The 20,798-nt window shown below is 40.6% G+C and overlaps 1 protein-coding gene across 2 annotated transcripts; it reads left to right on the top strand.

Annotated features, from left to right (window-relative positions):
* The first annotated feature begins 254 nt into the window (after positions 1-254).
* Positions 255-20,491, top strand: LOC130911214 (dehydrogenase/reductase SDR family member 11-like). Of its 2 annotated transcripts, XM_057829025.1 has the most exons (8): positions 255-479; positions 2,812-3,021; positions 3,172-3,266; positions 10,426-10,555; positions 10,635-10,727; positions 15,918-15,983; positions 16,062-16,127; positions 19,765-20,491. In XM_057829025.1, the coding sequence occupies exons 1-7, from the start codon at positions 348-350 to the stop codon at positions 16,101-16,103; spliced, it is 768 nt and encodes a 255-aa protein (XP_057685008.1). In that variant the 5' UTR covers positions 255-347; the 3' UTR covers positions 16,104-16,127; positions 19,765-20,491. The 2 variants fall into 2 exon arrangements, with proteins under 2 accessions (XP_057685008.1, XP_057685007.1); XM_057829024.1 differs by lacking the exon at positions 19,765-20,491 and having other exon boundaries at positions 16,062-18,408.
* The last annotated feature ends 307 nt before the right edge of the window (positions 20,492-20,798 follow it).

The raw sequence follows: 20,798 nt of genomic DNA on the forward strand, positions 1-20,798 counted from the left end.
ACAATAAATCTAAATATAATATAATCATGAAATCATGCAAAAACAGAATCCTTTGCGAATTCGTGACGAAAAATACTCACTTTGCGGCTGCTGCACTAGATCCGCGAGAAAGTTTACCGACGCAAGATGGCCGCTAATTACTTACGTCACCAACTGCGCCTTTAGGCATCTAGCCTTATATATGTGATATCTTTGAGTTGAGTAAAATAGTGATGTGCAGGAGGTGGGCGTGGTTACTCACGCGCAGTATTCAATTGTCTGGGAACGTCAAGTGTTTACAGAAGCCAAAAAAGTTGGGTAACTAGTTTAACCTGTACCGTAATTTTGCGAGAAGCACGCCGAATTTGATGGAGCGTTGGCGGGGCAGAGTGGCTCTGGTCACCGGAGCCTCGGCTGGTATCGGTGCGGCTATTGCCAAAGACTTGGTCCGCTTCGGAATGACAGTTGTGGGCTGCGGCAGGGACGTGGACAAAATAAAGGTTGGTGCCCACCTAAAAGACAATTTTTCGAGAATGCGTCATGGAGTTTGCTAGGGCATGGTAGATAGCTAGGACAAAAAATATATGATATCATCCAAAAGTACTAAATAAACCTTCAGTAGAACCTTGCTGGATTTGTTGTGTTTTAATTCTGGTCTTGCAACTGCAGAAACCAGTATATGGTGGATCTTTTTCAAGGGAAAAGGGTATACGGTATGTGTGTTCTGTTGTTTTATAGTCACTTTAAATATCAAACCTGCAATGATATAAAAACTTAGGTAAATTTAAGAGCCATCAAGTCCTTTCAACTTTGTTCAATTTTTGACTTTGAAAATTAAATGCGTAGCGGGACCACTGTTGTAATTATTTACCCGTAAACAAACAGAAATAGAAGGAGCTCTGGGACCAATGTTACATGAAAAAACTCCCAAATTACTATATTTTTGTTGTTGACCTAACTATTACTTTAGCAAAATACAATTCCAACCGAAATTTTATTTTTTTGTTGTTGTTGTTGTTGTTGTAAAATTAAAATTGTATCTCATATGAAATACAGGCCCCGCCCTTGATTTCTCTTTCATCACCCCGCCCCGTCATAATTTCCAAGCACGCCAGGTAGCTTTGTTTCCTGGCTTTGAGCTTTCCAGGCTAGTAGCTCATTATAGTTTCTTCCTCTTAATAAATACATTTTAAAAACTAACTTATACTTAAATTATCTTTGTCTGGTGCTTGATCACAATTAGGGCTGCAGCTATCGATTATTTTAGTAGTCGATTAATCGGTGAAATAGTTAGTTCGAATAATCGAGTAATCAGATAAGGAACATGAAAAATTAAAATACCCGAGCTGAGCCTCAAACGTTATAAAAAAATAAAATAAGGATTTATGTACAACAAAAGAACAATTGGCTAACTTACACAGCAAAAGTCTGCTAGCTTAAATGCTATAAAATGCTAACTTTTTTTTTTTTTTTTTTTTTTTTTTTTTTACAATGCTCTTCACAAATGGTTCGGACACATATTCCCACAGAAAATGGCTAAACATACCTGTAAACTAAATTACCAATGCATTAGAAAACATTAAATCAAACTACTGGTGCACGAGAATTATTGGTCCGATAATTATCGGTCCGATGATAGGACTTATGACATCATCCCGATAAATCCAATAACATTTATAATAGGACTGATAATATGTACTGTTCTGGCTTTACAGTTTACACAGTAGTATGGGAAATCAGTTGACCATTTGCGGGCCATTGCTCCCACCTGCTAGACAGAATAATTCACTGCATCTATTTTTTGTTACAGTAGTTTGTTTCAATCACTTACACACTGTGGTGTCTAGCGGTAGCATTGACAGTCGTGAATGCTTTCTGTTACGGTTCCACCTCGGAAATATATGTAAGTATTTTATGTTTACTATAACATATGGATGTGCAATGTATGTTTACTTCTGTGGTGAAGGGTCATATGTACAGAACTTCATAAATTGTGATATAGAAGCCAGCCAATGCTTTAGTAGCTCAAGCTAGTGTGCTATGCTATACATATAATAGTTGTGTATATAAGTGTATTGTGCAGTTTGTTGTATATTGAATATTGAATATGTGTATTTTTCTGTTGTACTTTCACAATATTAAGACGAGTGTCTTCCCATAAAAGCAAGAAAAGACCAAGCCTTGTGGTTTATGGAAGTGCATTCATTCTTAGCTGGCTGTCGGGCAGTGCAGAAGTGAAACGCACTGTTTTGTTCATGTCATTATGAAAAATCTGATGAGATCAAAGGCAAATCTATGTTGAATCCACCACTACTTTTTTTTAAACCTCCAGGTGTTCAAAAACTCAGGTTATACATTTTTAAAATTATATATTTATTATCGGTTATCGATATCGGTATCAGCTTTGAGGAGCAGGAAGTTATCGATATCGGTTTCAAAAAATGGATATCGTGCACCCCTAGCTCAAACAAAAACTTAGCTTATGTTGGTCTTAACATGGACCAGCTGGATTCAGCCATGTGAAATGAGGCAGACTAGAGGGCAGTGTAGCCACCCAAATCAATAAAACTCAATGCAAACACTTTCAAAATAAACCATTACAACCCCACTTTAATTAAACGAATACTCGAGGCAGCAAAATTTAATTTGGATCTTTTTTTCTAATCAAATACTCGAGTTAAATCGTGCGGCACTAATCACAATGTGAGAACACTCGGCAAACATAATGAGAGTTGAGAAAGGTGCAAATGTTTTTTCATGATATAAAAACTTTTATTTGTTTATGTAGAAAATAATTTGTTGACTGATACATGCCTTTCGCCCTGATCGCAGTCCATCGCAGCCGAATGTCAGCGTGAAGGCCTCGGGGGCCTACTGGTGCCGATGAAGTGCGACCTGGCCCGCGAGGAAGACATCATGTCCATGTTCAGCGCTATCAAAATGCAGCACAAGGGCGTAGACGTGTGTATCAACAACGCAGGCTTGGCCCACCCGGAGCCCCTGCTGAGCGGCAAGAGCTCAGGCTGGAGGAACATGCTGGATGTAGGTTCACTCCAGCACAGCAAATGCTGATGCATTTGTGTCATTTGTTGTGCGGCAAGAGCTCAGGCTGGAGGAACATGCTGGATGTAGGTTCACTCCAGCACAGCAAATGCTGATGCATTTGTGTCATTTGTTGTTGTTTCCTTGCAGGTCAATGTACTTGCCTTGTCTATATGCTCACGAGAGGCTTATCAGTCCATGAAAGAAAGAAATGTGGACGATGGGCACATTATCAACATCAACAGGTAACACAACTATTTTATCAGTCGCAAGTATGGTGCTACGATGCCAACTGTCTTCAAAGTTGTTTCATTGTTCAATCTTTTGTAAATATTAATAATTAATAGCATTTAACAAAATACAGTACATGTAATAAGATCTTTTGTATTAATTTATTCAGTAATCGTAATCAAGGTAATATTTTTGAATTACTATATCATTTGTTAACATATTTTTTTATTTTAATGACACTTTAACACATAGGGCATTCATTTAACTCATGGGCTGTCATAGACGGTGCTAGACGTCCAATTCATTTTGATTGGAAGATGTTTAAATTTAAATTTAAAAACATTTATTCCATGGTTATATTATATTCATTTTTAATTAACTCAGTGAAATTTGATTGGTTATAAACATTCAGTTTTGTAAACCATTTGTTCCATGCTGTAAATTAATTTAGTTTTTATCATTCGCAATAAATGATTTAAATGTTTCTGCGAGTTTTTTTTTTTTTTTTTTTTTTTTAAGAAAAATCTTCAAAACCTGTTTGTTATATGATTTAACTACTCATTTTGTAGTACGCATGTGCCGGTATGAGATTTTGACGGTATGATAACCTTAAGCAAAAATACAGCGGTTTCACGGTATTGAAATTATAGCTCCAAAATGTGTTATTTTGGGACGTATGGGTTAAAAAAAATTTCCATTGGACAGGATTTTTAAATTTTTCACAACATATTGCCAAATTGAAATGAATTAATATGTTAAAATGAATACATAAAATAACAAAAAATGAATAAAATTGAAATAAATATAACTTATAGACCTCTTATAGAACTTATAGTACTCAATTAGCGGACCACGGTCCACGACCGGACCACGGCACACCTCTCTGCGGACCCACAGATGAACGAAAAAAAACGAAAAAAAACCAACAAATTTTTTTCAGCATACATCATTTGTATGATTCGCCGCTCTATCACTATGTGCTACTATTCTATCGCTAAATTCTGTTTCATTTTTAGTCAAACATCTTCCATGTTCTCACTTCTGTTGTCATCTCTATGACAACGATGCGCTGATTGGCTGAGAGTTTGTTTAGATGCGCTGATTGGCTGAAAGAGCGTGCATGGATGCGCTGATTGGCTGAGAGAGCCTGCATGCTACTAGCTAGCGTGGACGGACCGCAGCAGTGTCAGCAACCTTGAACACGAGTCGCACCCGGCACTTTGCAATCTGTTTGTGCATGCTGTCGTGCACTTTATTTTTCATTCAAGAACGTGAGTCATACTGTGAGCAAATTTGATTGATTGATTTATTTCCCCGTGTTATACCCCGGCCAGACCCCGGCGCTCTTGCTACATGCGGGCAACGTTCAAGATCACAAAGTTAAGCAACGTTCACTAACACCACACATGCCACCAGTAGAAGATCGAATCTAACAAAATGGCATGCTCAAAGTTGACCAAGAGAAGAAAAGTGGACAACGAAAATTGCCGTTTCAATGAAGAATGGACTGACAAATATGCGTCCATTTTACCAAGTGCAAGTACCAAACCTATGTGCTTAATATGCTTAAAGACGGTTGCTCTGATAAAAAGTGAAAATGTGAAACGCCATTATGTTAAAGAGCACAGCTCTTTTGAAGATAAGTTTCCTCCTAAATCGGAATTGAGAAGGCAAGAAATTACCAGGTTGAAGCAGTCATATTAAGAGTCAAGCAAGGTTATTGTAAAATCTTAAGACAAAACAACAAATTGCAACGGAGTGCTCACTCAGAGTGTCGTGGGTGTTGGCCAAACATAAGAAGCCGTTCTCTGATGTAGGGTGCATGACTGAAGTGATGGCAGCAATGTTCAAAGGGAAAGAAAAGGAGGAAATGACAACAAAAATCAAATCTCACTCTCAGATTTATCAACCACAAGACGCACTGAAGTACTGGCTGATGATGTGAGTAAACAGCTTTGTGACCCCCAAATGCCACGCTTGAATGTGGATATTCAGCTCATCAACATTGAATAAATGTTGATCCTACAAATGTTGAGGCACAGGTGACGCAGAAGACTGTTTCGAGGCGGTCTGTCCAACTTTTGATGCCGCATAGAGAGTTTTAGCCTCAGATGAAAACCAACTAGCTGTGGCGGCTAGCTTCAAACTGGCGTCGGGCACTGCGTCCAGCGTTTTGTCCGAGGTCTGCAAAGCCCTCCAGCCCGATTTGTTTGCCGTGTTCTATAAACAGCCAGGTGGAAGCCATAGCAGATTTCTGGCGTCAATGGAACTTCCCAAACTGCGTTGGAAGCCTTGATGTTAACGTTATCATAAAAGCACCGAGGCACTCTCAATCAGTGATGATGTATCGTGTGTGAACTGTCTGTTGTTGAAACTGAAACATCAAAACAACTCTTTTGACACCAAACCTGTGCTTTATTCATCATATACTTGAAGTGTGACACGTAAATAAGTCACAGGCTCACAGCAAACAGATGTACATAATAAATTAAAGATGCACGATAATATCGGTTACCGATAGTTATCGGCCGATAATGGCAATTATGAGGTCACACCGATAATCCAGATTAAAAACAAAATTCAACCGATAATGCAATCTAGAGCTGAAACGAATACTCGAGCAACTCGAGTAACTCGAGTTTAAAAAGTGATCCGAGTAATTTTATTCACCTCGAGGAATCCTTTAATTTTGCCAGCTCTAAGCATCACGTTTTGCCCGGACTACTTTTAGTGCGGGACAACGCGCTGACATCACGTGCATAGAGGAAGAAGCAATTAAAAAAAAAAAAAAACTTACCGCAGCTGACAGCCGCTACAAACTACGCCGATGTTGCTAAAAACTATGCCCGCATGATGCTAGTTTGGTAGCAGGTAGTGTCCGATGCGTCTCATAGATATCGCATGCATTTAAGACACAGGTGTCAAACCGGTCCTCAAAGGGCCGCAGTGGGTACTGGATTTCATTACAACCAAACGAGATGAATACCTTTTCACCAATCTGGTGTCTTACAAGTATAATCAGTTGATTCCCGTCAGGTGCTGCTTATTTTAGCAGAAACCTCATTGGTTGAACAGTCTATGCTGGATCTGTTGGAACAAAGACCAGGACCCACTGCGGCCCTTTGTGGAATCGGTTTGACACCACTGATTTAAGACTAGATGCTAAATGACAGACTCGGCCGCGCCTGGGCAGCGTTGGTAAACAGCCGCCATCTTTAAGCAGTAGACTTCTCATCGCTAATAAATATAACGTTACTGTCACTCATTAATATAACGTTAGCCCTTCGGAGGGTTAGGTTTCTATTGATTATGACCACTGCCGATGTGTGGCTAACGTGTCTTACATACAGGCTTTATTTAATCTGTAAAAACACAGCGCTGTAGAGTGATATGGGTGTAAAATTAAAACATAATAAAGCTAACTGTCAGTTTTAGCTCAGTAGTCATTACTGAATAAATGTGCTCCAATACAGCAGATATCATACATTTATTTTGAACACTGCAAAAACTCAAAATCCTACCAGTACTTACAGTTTAGACTAACTTAAAACTTAACTAAAACTTTTTTTAAAAACTTGACACAAATGGAAATTAAATTGAAACACGTGGGGAAAACACGTAGCTTTCAAGTGATGTGTGTTATCAACCGTAATTACATTTTTAGGTAAGCAATATGTTTTTTTTTAATAAGATCTAGAAGTTTTTTGAGTGAAAGCAGTGAATTTTTTCTAGTCACATCTTAGATGCAATTGTTGGCTGTTTTCAACAATGTACATCGAAAATAAAGACATTGATTGACAAAAATGGTTCAATATCGGATTAAATGTCTTTTAATCTCATGTATATTTATAATTGCTCTTTACCTTAAAAAAAAAAAAAAAAAAAAAATGTTTTATCCAATTACTCGATTATTCGATTGAATTTTCAGTCCATTACTCGATTACTAAAATATTCAATAGCTGCAGCCCTAATGCAATCCGATAAATATATACTCGGTTTAGCCTCCAAATGTGTGCATTCGACGTTTTGTCTCAACCAATACCTAAAAGCATTTTTGTGCAATTAAGTATTTACTTTGTAAATATTAATATTAATTCATTTTAGAATTTACTACTTGTTCCCATTTGGTGTGGAAAAAGTAGCAATAAATTCTATTTTTGCACAGTAACATTTGCTCTTGTGTATAATTTAAAATTGTATATAGTAAATCTTTAATAGAATTATCGTCTTGACATTATCGGTTATCGGCTGGGAGGAGGAGGAAATTACTAGTTATCGGTATCAGTTGAAAAATGCATTATCGTGCATCACTACAATAAATGATGAAGGGCACCAACCAAAAATACGGTATAAAGTGGTGAAAACCTGGCAGTTTTTGGCCGACTGGGTCACCGCTTCATGTGGCCACTCGATTCCGAACACACACAAGTCTCGGTGGTCTTTCCATTTTTTTATTCAATCGCTGACCTTTCCATTTGGCAATCTTAATGATGTCATGACGAGACTTGCTCTTCGGTGATACTCCCGTCGGCTTGGTCCATTTTTGCGTGTGCAATGCCGGTGATTTTGAGCTGAACCGTAAACAACAGTCTGAGCGGACCAATCACAGTCCTTTTCCGTCACGTCATCTGTGTCGACGTGACGCCAGGGTTTGAAAAATCAATAGGACCGCGTTAGGCTATAGCGCAGGGTCCTAAATCGGGTCTTCCTTGAAGGCGCAGGTTTGACGCGGAAGTATAACTCGGCCTTAATGGGGAGCGAGAGTTAAAAGACGGAGTGCGTGTGTATGACTCATGTATTATTATTTACACATTATAAACACACACCCCCACAGCCTTTCAACACAGAAAGTCGCCAGAGAGAAAATACACCTCAGGCTGTATTATGAAAATGTTATTTTGAACAGATGTTTACAATGGCTGAAGACTTTACAAAAGTACGCTTATAGTGAGGAATCAAGTTAGCCGTCTTGGCATGATAGCCATGTTAATAGCCTCGTTAACAAGCCTACGTTACAGTGCTTCTTTTACCGTCGCTAGACACACGAAACACGCTGGAGTGAACTCCCGTAGCTGGTGGGAAACGTTCATGACAGCATTTGCCGACCTTTAATTTTGTATAAAGTGATGGATGATGGTCACGTTAATGTGAAATTATGTTGGAGGCGTAGTCTGCTGTCCTTCGTCTTCTAAGCCGTGGCCGTCTGTTTCTTTTCGGTAGGCGAAATTCTCCCATACTAGACTTGACTTTTTTCAAGAGTTTTTGAAAAAACTCAGGTGTAGTTTCAACAGCAACAGCAGTGTCATCGGCAGAGCAACAACCAGAGGGGCAGGGGTGAGCGCTGCCGCTCCAAGCCATTTCTCGCTTCATTTTGGGGACATAGAAAATAGCTAATACCGTATTACGGTATGACGGAAAATTTTAGTGGTTTTGAAACCGTGACGTTTTCATGCCACGGTCTTCTATGCCACGGTAAACCTTGAAAGCGGTAACCGGCACATGCCTTCTTTTCCTTTATGACACCTACAGTGGGGAGAACAAGTATTTGATACACTGCCGATTTTGCTGGTTTTCCCACTTGCAAAGCATGTAGAGGTCTGTAATTTGTATCATAAATTCTCTTTAACTGTGAGGGACGGAATCTAATACAAATAACCAGAAAATCACGTTGTATGATTTTTAAATAATAAATTTGCATTTAGTTGCATGAAATAAGTATTTGCTACATCACAAAAATCGAACTTAATATTTGGTAAAGAAACCTTTGTTTGCTATTACAGATACCAAACGTTTCCTGGAGTCCTTGACAAGGTTTGCACACACTGCAGCAGGGATTTTGGCCCACTCCTCCATGCAGATCTTCTCCAGAGCCTTCAGGTTTCGGGGCTGCTGCCGGGCAACACGGACTTTAAGCTCCCTCCATAGATTTTCTATCGGGTTCAGATCTGGTAACTGGCTAGGCCACTCCAGGACCTTATGATGCTTCTTACGGTACCACTCTTTAGTTGCCTTGGCTGTGTGCTTTGGGTCGTTGTCATGCTGGAAGACCCAGCCACGACCCATCGTCAGGGCTCTCACTGAAGGAAAGAGGTTGTCAGCCAAGATCTGGCGATACATAGCCTCATCCATCCTCCCCTCAATACGGTGCAGTCGTCCTGTACCCTTGGCAGAGAAGCAGCCCAAAAAAGTGATGTTTCATGGTTGGGATGGTGTTCTTGGGGTTGTACTCATCCTTCTTTTTCCTCCAAACACGACGAGCCGAGTTTAGACCAAAAAGTTCAATTTTGGTCTCATCCGACCACATGACCTTCTCCCATTGCTCCTCTGGATCATCCAGATGGTCAGTGGCAAACTTCAGACGTGTCTGGACATGCACTGGCTTCGGCAGCGGGACCTTGCGTGCGCTGTAGGATTTTAATCCATGACGGCGTAATGTGTTTCCGATTATTTTCTTCGAGACTGTGGTTCCAGCTCTCTTCAGGTCATTGACCAGGTCCTGCCGTGTAGTTCTGGGCTGATCGCTCACCTTCCTCATGATCAGTGATGCCCCACGAGGTGAGATCTTGCATGGAGCCCCAGAACGAGGCAGATTGACCGTCAACTTGAACTTCTTCCATTTTCTAATAATCGCTCCAACAGTTGTTACCTTCTCACCAAGCTGCTTGCTTATTTTCCTGTAGCCCATCCCAGCCTTGTGCAGGTCTATTATTTTATCCCTGATGTCCTTACACAGCTCTTTGGTCTTGGCCATTGTGGAGAGGTTGGAGTTTGTTTGAGCGTGTGAACAGGTGTCTTATATACAGGTAACAAGTTCAAACAGATGCAGTTACTTTCGGTAATGAGTGGAGAACAGGAGGGGTTCTTAAAAAAGAACTAAGAGCCGAAATATATACTAGTTGGTAATGTATCAAATACTTATTTCATGCAGTTAAATACAGATTTATTATTTAAAAATTATACAATGTGATTTTCTGGATTTTTGTATTAGATTCCGTCCCTCACAGTTGAAGAGAACTTATGATACAAATTACAGACCTCTACATGGCTTGCAAGTGGGAAAACCAGCAAAATCGGCAGTGTATCAAATACTTGTTCTCCCCACTGTATGTTACAGTTTGTGGTACCACTTTGGCATTGTGCGCAGCAAATGTGACTTGTGTTGTTGTGTCACAGCATGGCCGGTCATCGCGTGGTTCCAAGCAGCGACGTGCATTTCTACTCCGCCACCAAGTTTGCAGTGACAGCGCTGACGGAGGCCTTGAGGCAGGAACTGCTCGCGGCCAACACCCATATAAGAGCTTCGGTACCACTCGCACTTGGGCTCATTTTTTTTCTGAAAATTCATTGTGTTGTCTGAGTTCGAGTTCCTTGTCCTTTGTTAGTGTATATCTCCCGGTCTCGTGGAGACGGAATTCTTTCATCGGCTCAACGACGGTGATGCTGAAAAAGCAGCTGCCGTGTACTCCACTTATAAGGTAATGTTACTATTCTTTTAAATAAACTTAAAGGGCTGGCTGTGAATGATCATGCTTTATAGTGCTGGTGACATCACGATTAAGCCTGTCGCGATTTGCAATTAGCCAATAACTCGCATGGTAAATAAAAACAAGGTAGGCAGCCCTTTTCATTTTTGTCATAATCTTTTGGGCGAATATACTTATTAGTCTTCGTCACATTTTCAGGCATGAAAATGGGTCAGGGGTTAAAAAGCTGAGAAGGGTGTGGAGGAAATACACTCACTGGCCACTATATTAGGTACACCTGTCCAACTGCTCGTGAACACTTAATTTCTAATCAGCCAATCACATGGCGGCAACTCAGTGCATTTAGGCATTTAGACATGGTTTAAGACAATCTCCTGCAGTTCAAACCGGGCATCAGTATGGGGAAGAAAGGTGATTTGAGTGACTTTGAACACGGCATGGTTGTTGGTGCCAGAAGGGCTGGTCTGAGGATTTCAGAAACTGCTGATCTACTGGGATTTTCACGCACAACCATCTCTAGGGTTTACAGAGAATGGTCCGAAAAAGGAAAAATATCCAGTGAGCGGCAGTTCTGTGGGCGGAAATGCATTGTTGATGCCAGAGGTCAGAGGAGAATGGCCAGACTGGTTCGAGCTGATAGAAAGGCAACAGTGACTCAAATAACCACCCGTTACAACCAAGGTAGGCAGAAGAGCATCTCTTAACGCACAGTACGTCGAACTTTGAGGCAGATGGGCTACAGCAGCAGAAGACCACGCCGGGTGCCACTCCTTTCAACTAAGAACAGGAAACTGAGGCTACAGTTTGCACAAGCTCATCGAAATTGGACAATAGAAGATTGGAAAAACGTTGCCTGGTCTGATGAGTCTCAATTTCTGCTGCGACATTCGGATGGTAGGGTCAGAATTTGGCGTCAACAACATGAAAGCATGGATCCATCCTGCCTTGTATCAACGGTTCAGGCTGGTGGTGGTGGTGTAATAGTGTGGGTAATATTTTCTTGGCACTCTTTGGGCGCCTTTGTACCAATTGAGCATCGTTGGAACGCCACAGCCTACCTGAGTATTGTTGCTGAACATGTCCATCCCTTTATTACCACAATGTACCCAACTTCTGATGGCAACTTTCAGCAGGATAATGCGCCATGTCATAAAGCTGGAATCATCTCAGACTGGTTTCTTAAACATGACAATGAGTTCACTGTACTCAAATGGCCTCCACAGTCACCAGATCTTAATCCAATAGAGCATCTTTGGGATGTGGTGGAACGGGAGATTCGCATCATGGATGTGCAGCCGACCAATCTGCACCAACTGTGTGATGCCATCATGTCAATATGGACCAAACTCTCCGAGGAATGCTTCCAACACCTTGTTGAATCTATGCCACGAAGAATTGAGGCAGTTCTGAAGGCTAAAGGGGGTCCAACCCGTTACTAGCATGGTGTACCTAATAAAGTGGCCGGTGGGTGTATGTTCCGGTACACTGTATTTTTTAAATTATACAGTGTATCACAAAAGTGAGTACATCCCTTGCATTTCTGCGGATATTTAAGTATATCTTTTCATGGGACAGCACTGACAAAATGACACTTTGACGCAATGTAAAGTAGTCTGTGTGTAGCTTATATAATAGGGTTAGGGTTTAGGGTTAGTTTACTTTCCCCTAAAACTAACTCAAAATATAGCCATTAGTATCTAAACCCCTGGCAACAAAAGTGAGTACACCCCTTAATGAAAGTTGTCGATATTAGTTGTCAACTGATAATATTTTGTGTGGCCACCACTATTATCCAGAACTGCCTTTCCTCTCCTGCACACGGAGTTGACCAGAGCTTCACAGGTTGCCACTGGAATGCATTTCCACTCCTCCATGATGACGTTGCTGAGCTGCCAGATATTGGAGACTTTGCGCACCTCCACCTTGGGCTTGAGAATCCCCCAAAGATGTTCTATTGGGTTAAAGTCTGGAGACATTCTTGGCCAGTCCATCATCTTTACCCTCAGTCTCTTCAGTAAAGAACTGGTCATCTTGGAGGTGTGTTTGGGGTCATTGTCTTCCTGGAACACTGCTCTGCGACCCAATTTCTGGAGGGAGAGGATCATGCTCTGCTGCAGTACATGTTGGAGTTCATGTTTCCCTCAATGGAATGTAACTCTCCAACACCTGGTGTTATACTTATATAGCGCTTTTCCACCTTTCAAGCTGCTCAAAGTGCTTTACACTACATCGCCATCTACCTACTGCAAGGCAGTAGGTAGTTTAGGCAGAGAATCGAACCCACAACCTCTGGGTTGGGGGACAACTACTCTACCATTGAGCCACGCCACCCTGCAGCACTCCTGCAGCCCCAGACCATGATATACCCACCACCATGCTTAACTGTAGGCATGACACACTTATCTTTGTACTCCTCACCTGTTAGCCGCCACACATGCTTGAGACCACCGGAACCAAACAAATTTATCTTCGTCTCATCAGACCATAGGACATGGTTTCAGTAATCAATGTGCTTTGTTGACATGTCTTCAGCAAGCTGTTTGCGGGCTTTCTTGTGTACCGTCTTCAGAAGAGGCTTCCTTGGGTGACAGTCATGCACATTAATTTGATGTAGAGACCGGCGTATGGTCTGAACACTAACAGGCTGACCCCGACCTCTTCAATCTCTAAAGCAATGCTGACAGCACTCCTGCAAAGATCTGTCAAAGAAGGCATTTGGATGTGACGCTCAGCACGTGCGCTCAGCTTCTATGGACAAACAACCCAAAGCCTGTTCTGATTGGACCCTGCTCTTTTAAAACGCTGGATGATCTTACCCATTGTGCTGCAGCTCAGTTTCAGGGTGTTGGCAATCTTCTTGTAGCCTTGGCCATCTTCATGTAGCGCAACAATACGTCTTTTAAGGTCCTAAGAGAGTTCTTTGCCATGTGGTGCCATGTTGAAACTTTCAATGACCAGTATGAGATGGTGTGAGAGCTGCACTACAAATTTGAACACACTTGCTCCCTATGCACAACTGGGCCTAGTAACACTAATGAGTCACATGACATTTTGGACTGAAAATGACAAGCAGTACTCAATGTGGACATTTAGGGATGTAGTTTCTAAGGGGTGGACTCACTTTTCTTGCCAGGGGTTTAGATATTAATGGCTATATTTTGAGTTATTTCGAGGGAAAACTAAATTAACTCTATTATATAAGCTGCACACAGACTACTTTTCATTGTGTCAAAGTGTCATTTTGTCAGTGATGTCACATGAAAAAATATACTTAAATATCTGCAGAAATGCGAGGGGTGTACTCACTTTTGTGATACATTGTATTTTAATTGAAAAAAAAAACATGTCTTATATGTATATCTTTCCAATGCTAAAGCTGAATAAAAACATTGAACACACAAAGAATACCTACAGTGGGGCAAATAAGTATTTAGTCAACCACCAATTGTGCAAGTTCTCCTACTTGAAAAGATTAGAGAGGCCTGTAATTGTCAACATGGGTAAACCTCAACTATGAGAGAAAGAATGTGGCAAAAAAAAAAAAAGTAAATCACATTTTAAAAAATTTATTTCCAAATTGGAGTGGAAAATAAGTATTTGGTCACCTACAAATAAGCAAGATTTCTGCCTGTCAAAGAGGTCTAACTTCTTCTAACGAGGCTCCACTCGTTACCTGTATTAATGGCACCTGTTTTAACTCATTATCGGTATAAAAGACACCTGTCCACAACTCAGTCACACTCCAAACTCCACTATGGCCAAGACCAAAGAGCTGTCGAAGGACACCAGAAACAAAATTGTAGACCTGCACCAGGCTGGTAAGACTGAATCTGCAATAGATAAAACGCTTGGCGTGAAGAAATCAACTGTGGGAGCAATTATTAGAAAATGGAAGACATACAAGACCACTGATAATCTCCCTCGATCTGGGGCTCCATGCAAGATCTCACCCCGTGGCGTCAAAATGATAACAAGAATGGTGAGCAAAAAAATCCCAGAAAAACACGGGGGGACCAAGTGAATGACCTACAGAGAGCTGGGACCACAGTAACAAAGGCTACTATCACTAACACAATGCGCCGCCAGGGACTCAAATCCTGCACTGCCAGACGTGTCCCCCTGCTGAAGAAAGTACACGTCTGCGGTTCGCTAGAGAGCATTTGGATGATCCAGAAGAGGACTGGGAGAATGTGTTATGGTCAGATGAAACCAAAATAGAACTTTTTGGTAGAAACACAGGTTTTTGTGTTTGGAGGAGAAAGAATACTGAATTGCATCTGATGAACACCATACCCACTGTGAAGCATGGGGGTGGAAACATCATGCTTTAGGGCTGTTTTTCTGCAGAGGGACCAGGACAACTGATCTGTGTAAAGGAAAGAATGAATGGGGCCACGTATCGAGAGATCTTGAGTGAAAATCTCCTTCCATCAGCAAGGGCATTGAAGATGAGACGTGGCTGGGTCTTTCAGCATGACAATGATCCCAAACACACAGCCAGAGCAACAAAGGAGTGGCTTCGTAAGAAACATTTCAAGGTCCTGTAGTGGTCTAGCCAGTCTCCAGATCTCAACCCTATAAAAAAATCTGTGAGGGAGTTGAAAGTCCGTGTTGCCCAACGACAGCCCCAAAAAATCACTGCTCGAGAGGAGATCTGCATGGAGGAGTGGGCCAAAATACCCGCAACAGTGTGTGAAAAGCTTATGAAGAGTTACAGAAAACGTTTGGCCTCCTTTATTGCCAACAAAGGGTACATAACAAAGTATTGAGATTAACTTTTGGTATTGACCAAATGCTTATTTTCCACCACGAAACTGCAAATAAATTCTTTAAAAATCTAACAATGTGATTTTTTTTTTTTTTTTTTTTTTTTTTTCCACATTCTGTCTCTCATGGTTGAGGTTTCCCCATGTTAACAATTACAGGCCTCTCTAATATTTTCAAGTGGGAGAACTTTGCACAATTAGTGGTTGACTAAATACTTATTTGCCCCACTGTATATATATTCTTGGTGGGAGGCACTACTTTGCGGTTTTCCATTTGTCGCGGCGAGTTCTGGTCCCCAATTACCACGAAAACGAGGGATCACATTTTACCGATGTAGAATATTCCATCATGTCGTCATTGGCAGCCAGTGAATTATTGCTGCATAGAATTTTGACATGATTGTTCCATCTCCAGGCACTGAAAGCCAAAGATGTTGCTGATGCAGTCACTTATGTCCTCAGCGCCCCTCCACACGTGCAGGTGTGTTCAACCTTCGCTCTTTAAAGCATAATTTAAGGAGATAAACGATCAGATGTCTCTTTTTGTTGTTGTTTCCAGATTGGAGATGTTCAGATCAGACACCAGGAACAGTGGTTTTAGCCTCTGTTCACTTCAAGCTAAAAGGTCATTTTTTAGATAATTTTTTTACCCTTCATTAAGTTGCTAAAAATGAATATCAACATAAAGTTGAAAAAAATCCCTTCTTCAGATAAGATAGGTGTGGCTGAAGAACACAGGAAATTCTTTCAAGCATACAGTACCATATCTTTATTAATGACACGTTGATTACTTTATGAGGTCTTATTCAAGGAAAAAAAAGGGACCATTGGACCTTGTTAGCATTGATAAGGTCCAAAAAGTGGACTGAATGCACAGAAAAATATTAGGGCTGTCAAACGATTAACATTTTTAATCGAGTTAATTACAGCTTAAAAATTAATTAATAGTAATTAATCGCAATTAATCGCATTCAAACCATCTATAAAATATGCCATATTTTTCTGTAAATTATATATATATTCTGTAAAATAATTTGTCGGAATGGAAAGATAAGACACAAAATGCATATATACATTCAACACACGGTACATAGGGACTGTAGTGGGCATTTCACTCTACTGTCATTTAAATCTGTCTATGCTGTCCTCACTCCGAAGCGTCTACTTTTTCCAAAGCTAGACAGCTAGTGAACGACGCCTTAACAATCAGACTTCTTCCTTTTTCATCTGATTTATTAATAAAATGGCCTCAAACCACTGTCCTCTTTAGACCGTAGTGAAACTACAATAAAAAAGTACACAAGCATTGGATTAGCAACAACGTTAGCTTAGCACGCTATACAGGTTCACTAAACATAAACAAAAAGCGTCTCATACAAAAAATATAACATTTCGCTTACTAACATAATATGTACATTCTTTACAACAACCATACTTACGGACAAATCTTGTCCAAGGATCATATAAGCACAACATTACAACGTGGGCGTCAGCCCGAGACGTCGTGCAGCCATATTGAACTGGCAAGAAAGCAATAAACCATGTCGCAAAGCGACCACAAGAGTTCGCTGTTAGACAGCACAAAAAACCTTGCTGTAAAACTTACCAAAAGGCAGAATACTGTCTGAGCGGGACATGTGCGTTAATTGCGTCAAATATTTTAACGTGATTAATTTTAAAAATTAATTACCGTGCGTTAACGCGATAATTTTTACAGCCTTAAAAAATATTGTTCATTCCCATCTTTAATCGTTAAAAAACAACATTGTTATGCGTCTTTGGTAGTGAATGAGTTAAATGTTGCTTTTATTTTAAATCTGGGACTCTCCATGTTAAAGGGACTAAAGCAGTGCTTCTCAATTATTTTCTGTTAATGTCCTTCAAGAATTTAAACTAGGGATGATCCGATAACGTGATCGGAAATCGGGCCGATCGCGCCATTTTTCAGAGGATGGGAATTGGGTGAAAAGAATAATGTTTTTAATTTAAAAAATATATGTTTTTCTGCTTCATGCTCTTACACCCTCTCACTCTCACTCCTGCTGCTTTTCATGGTCAGCAGGCAGCCGGAGTTTGCTTGTTAAAGTTAACAATGATTGACTGGCATTGAAGCTTTGATCTTGCCAGAAAAGCTTGTTAGCACTACCTTCAAAGCCCTGAATGTGTCAATCATCGTTTAGCTTGTTAAACACTGGAGGTAGTGTGCTGTGGCAACTCATTGTGTGTGTGTCAGCGGCTGTTCTCAGCAGCGTGGACCGATTTATATGGACTCACTCAATGAAGCATTTAATAAAGACGAGCATTTTTCTACGTTGTTTTTGTTTCAATAGAATTCACATCATGAAGGCGGCACGGTGGTTGAACAAAACTTTTTTTTTTTTCGGTATCGGATCGGGACTCAGAATCAAAAATATGTGATCGGAACATCCCTCACTTAAACAGTGCTTTCCTGACATACCTGTCTCTTAAAAGTTGTATTAGGTTCATTTTGCCTACACTTATAGATTAGTCAAATTGTTCTTTTATCCCTGACAATAGTAGGTGGTTTAATCACCTGACATGTTTCGTCAAACACTTCCGCCTTTGTAAAGCTTCAGAGACTATTATCAAATCCACTAAAAAGAAAGAAAAAATTACATTTATTGTTTAATCTATTACGCACATATCTATATTTGCCGTCATCGCTAGAAAGGAAATGTTTGCGCATGCGCAGTAGCAATCCGTTGCGATCCAGTAGCCAGTTACGATCGGGTAGTGACACATGCGGTGCTGGCAGCACTGCAATTGTGTCAGATAATGCTCAATTTCACCCAGAAAATGATTGCAATTACAAATGCTTTGGTAGTAATATCTTCATTTATTTTGCTTGCAATGAAAAAACACAAAGAGAATGAAAAAACAATTTAAATCATTATCATTGTACTCAAAACTTAAAAAATGGGCCGGACAAAAGTATTGGCACCCTCAGCCTAATACTTGGTAGCATAACCTTTAGACAAAATAACTGCGAACAACCGCTTCCGGTATCCATCAATGACTTTCTTACAATGCTCTGCTGGAATGTTAGACCATTGTTCTTTGGCCAACTGCTGCAGGTCTCTGAGATTTGAAGGGTGCCTTCTCCAAACTGCCATTTTCAGATCTCTCCACAGGTGTTCTATGGGATTCAGGTCTGGACTCATTGCTGGCCACTTTTGAGGTCTCCAGTGCTTTCTCTCAAACCATTTTCTAGTGCTTTTTGAAGTGTGTTTTGGGTCATTGTTCTGCTGGAAGACCCATGACCTCTGAGGGAGACCCAGCTTTCTCACACTGGGCCCTACATTATGCTGCAAAATTTGTTGGTAGTCTTCAGACTTCATAATGCCATGCACACGGTCAAGCAGTCCAGTGCCAGAGGAAGCAAAGCAACCCCGAAACATCAGAGAACCTCCACTATGTCTGACTGTGGGGACCGTGTTCTTTTCTTTGAAGGCCTGTTTTTTTCCCCTATAAACTCTATGTTAATGCCTTTTCCCAAAAAGCTCTACTTTTGTCTCATCTGACCTGAGAACATTCTTCCAAAACGTTTTTGGCTTTCTCAGATAAGTCTTGGCAAACTCCAGCCTGACTTTTTCATGTCTCTGGGTCAGAAGTGGCGTCTTCCCGGGTATCCTACCATAGAGTCTCTTTTGATTCAGACGCCGACGGATAGTACGGGTTGACCCTGTTGTACCCTCGGACCGCAGGACAGCTTGAACTTGTTTGGATGTTAGTCGAGGTTCGTAATCCACCATCCGCACAATCTTTCGTTGAAATCTCTCGTCAATTCTTCTTTTCCGTCCACATCTAGGGAGGTTAGCCACAGTGCCATGGGCTTTACACTCATTGATGGCATTTCACACTGTAGACACAGAAACATCCAGGTCTTTGGAGATGGACTTGTAACCTTGAGATTTCCCATGCTTCCTCACAATTTTGCTTCTAAAGTCCTCAGACAGTTCTTTGGTCTTTTTTTTCTCCATGCTCAATGTGGTACACACAAGTACACAAGAAAGAGGTTGAGTCAACTTCAATCCATTTTAACTGGCTGCAAGTGTGATTTATTTATTGCCACCACCTGTTATTTGCCACAGGTAAGTAACAGGTACTGTTTATTACACAAGCATGATATGATTTTTTCAAAGGGTGTCAATACTTTTGTCTGGCCCATTTTTGGAGTTCTGTGTAAAATGATAATGATTTTTAAAATGTTTTCATTCTCTTTTGTGTTTTTTCATTGCAAGCTAAATAAATGAATCTATGTGGCCAGCAATGAGTCCAGACCTGAATCCCATAGAACACCTGTGAAGAGATCTGAAAATGGCAGTTTGGAGAAGGCACCCTTCAAATCTCAGAGACCTGGAGCAGTTGGCCAAAGAAGAATGGTCTAAAATTCCAGCAGAGCGTTTTAAGAATCTCACTTATGGATACCGGAAGCAGCTGTTCACAGTTATTTTTTCTTAAGGTTGTGCTACCAAGTATTAGGCCGAGGGTGCCAATACTTTTGTCCAGTCCATTTTTGGAGTTTTGTGAAAAATGATCGGGATTAAAAAAAAAAAAATCATCCTCTTTTGTGTTTTTTCATTGCAAGCAAAATAAGTAAAGATATTCCTACCAACGCATTTGTAATTGCAATCATTTTCTGGGAGAGATTGAGCATTATCTGACAGAATTGCAGGGGTGCCAGTACTTTTGGCCAGCACTGTATCTCCTGATCTTTGCTGTACGTGCTTTTTAGTGCAGAAATACTGCACACACACTAAAAATGAGAGTGCCACTGCCACCCACTGAGTGGATGTGCACTTACACTTTATTCTCGTGCAAAAAAGTATGTTCCCTGAGGTCCCTGAGGGGGGGTGTGCACAGCTATTTGAGAAGGACTGGACTAAAGGGACCATTTAATGGGTTTAACATTGGCACTCATGTACGTCTTCATGTAATATGTCAACACACAAATAAAGCCCTCTAAAATACCAGTTTGAGTGATTTTTGTGAAGTGTGTGTGAAGTTTTTTTTTTTTTTTTTCTGATGGTTTTCTGTTCTTGGAAAAGCTTATTGTTGAAATATTTTCCCAGGCTGAAGTAGGTATGAGATGGACAAACAAAATTTTCACATTTCCTTGCAGTTCTCAGACATTTCAGCGACGTCAAGATAAACCTTTTCCAATGTAAAGGTTGTCTCCATTTAATTTAACATCACACCACTACACCACAAGATTAGGGGTTTTGTGTCATTATTTACAGATTGCTCCAAAAGGTTAATGATAATTAAACCCAAT

Source organism: Corythoichthys intestinalis, unplaced genomic scaffold, assembly GCF_030265065.1.
Source record: "Corythoichthys intestinalis isolate RoL2023-P3 unplaced genomic scaffold, ASM3026506v1 HiC_scaffold_23, whole genome shotgun sequence".
Taxonomy (NCBI): domain Eukaryota; kingdom Metazoa; phylum Chordata; class Actinopteri; order Syngnathiformes; family Syngnathidae; genus Corythoichthys; species Corythoichthys intestinalis.

Coding starts and splice junctions, on each gene's coding strand:
- LOC130911214 (XM_057829025.1), top strand. CDS start 348: ATGGAGCGTTGGCGGGGCAGAGTGGCTCTGGTCACCGGAGCCTCGGCT. Junction 3,267..10,425: donor CACATTATCAACATCAACAG/GTAACACAACTA, acceptor GTTGTGTCACAG/CATGGCCGGTCATCGCGTGG. Junction 15,984..16,061: donor GCGCCCCTCCACACGTGCAG/GTGTGTTCAACC, acceptor TGTTGTTTCCAG/ATTGGAGATGTTCAGATCAG.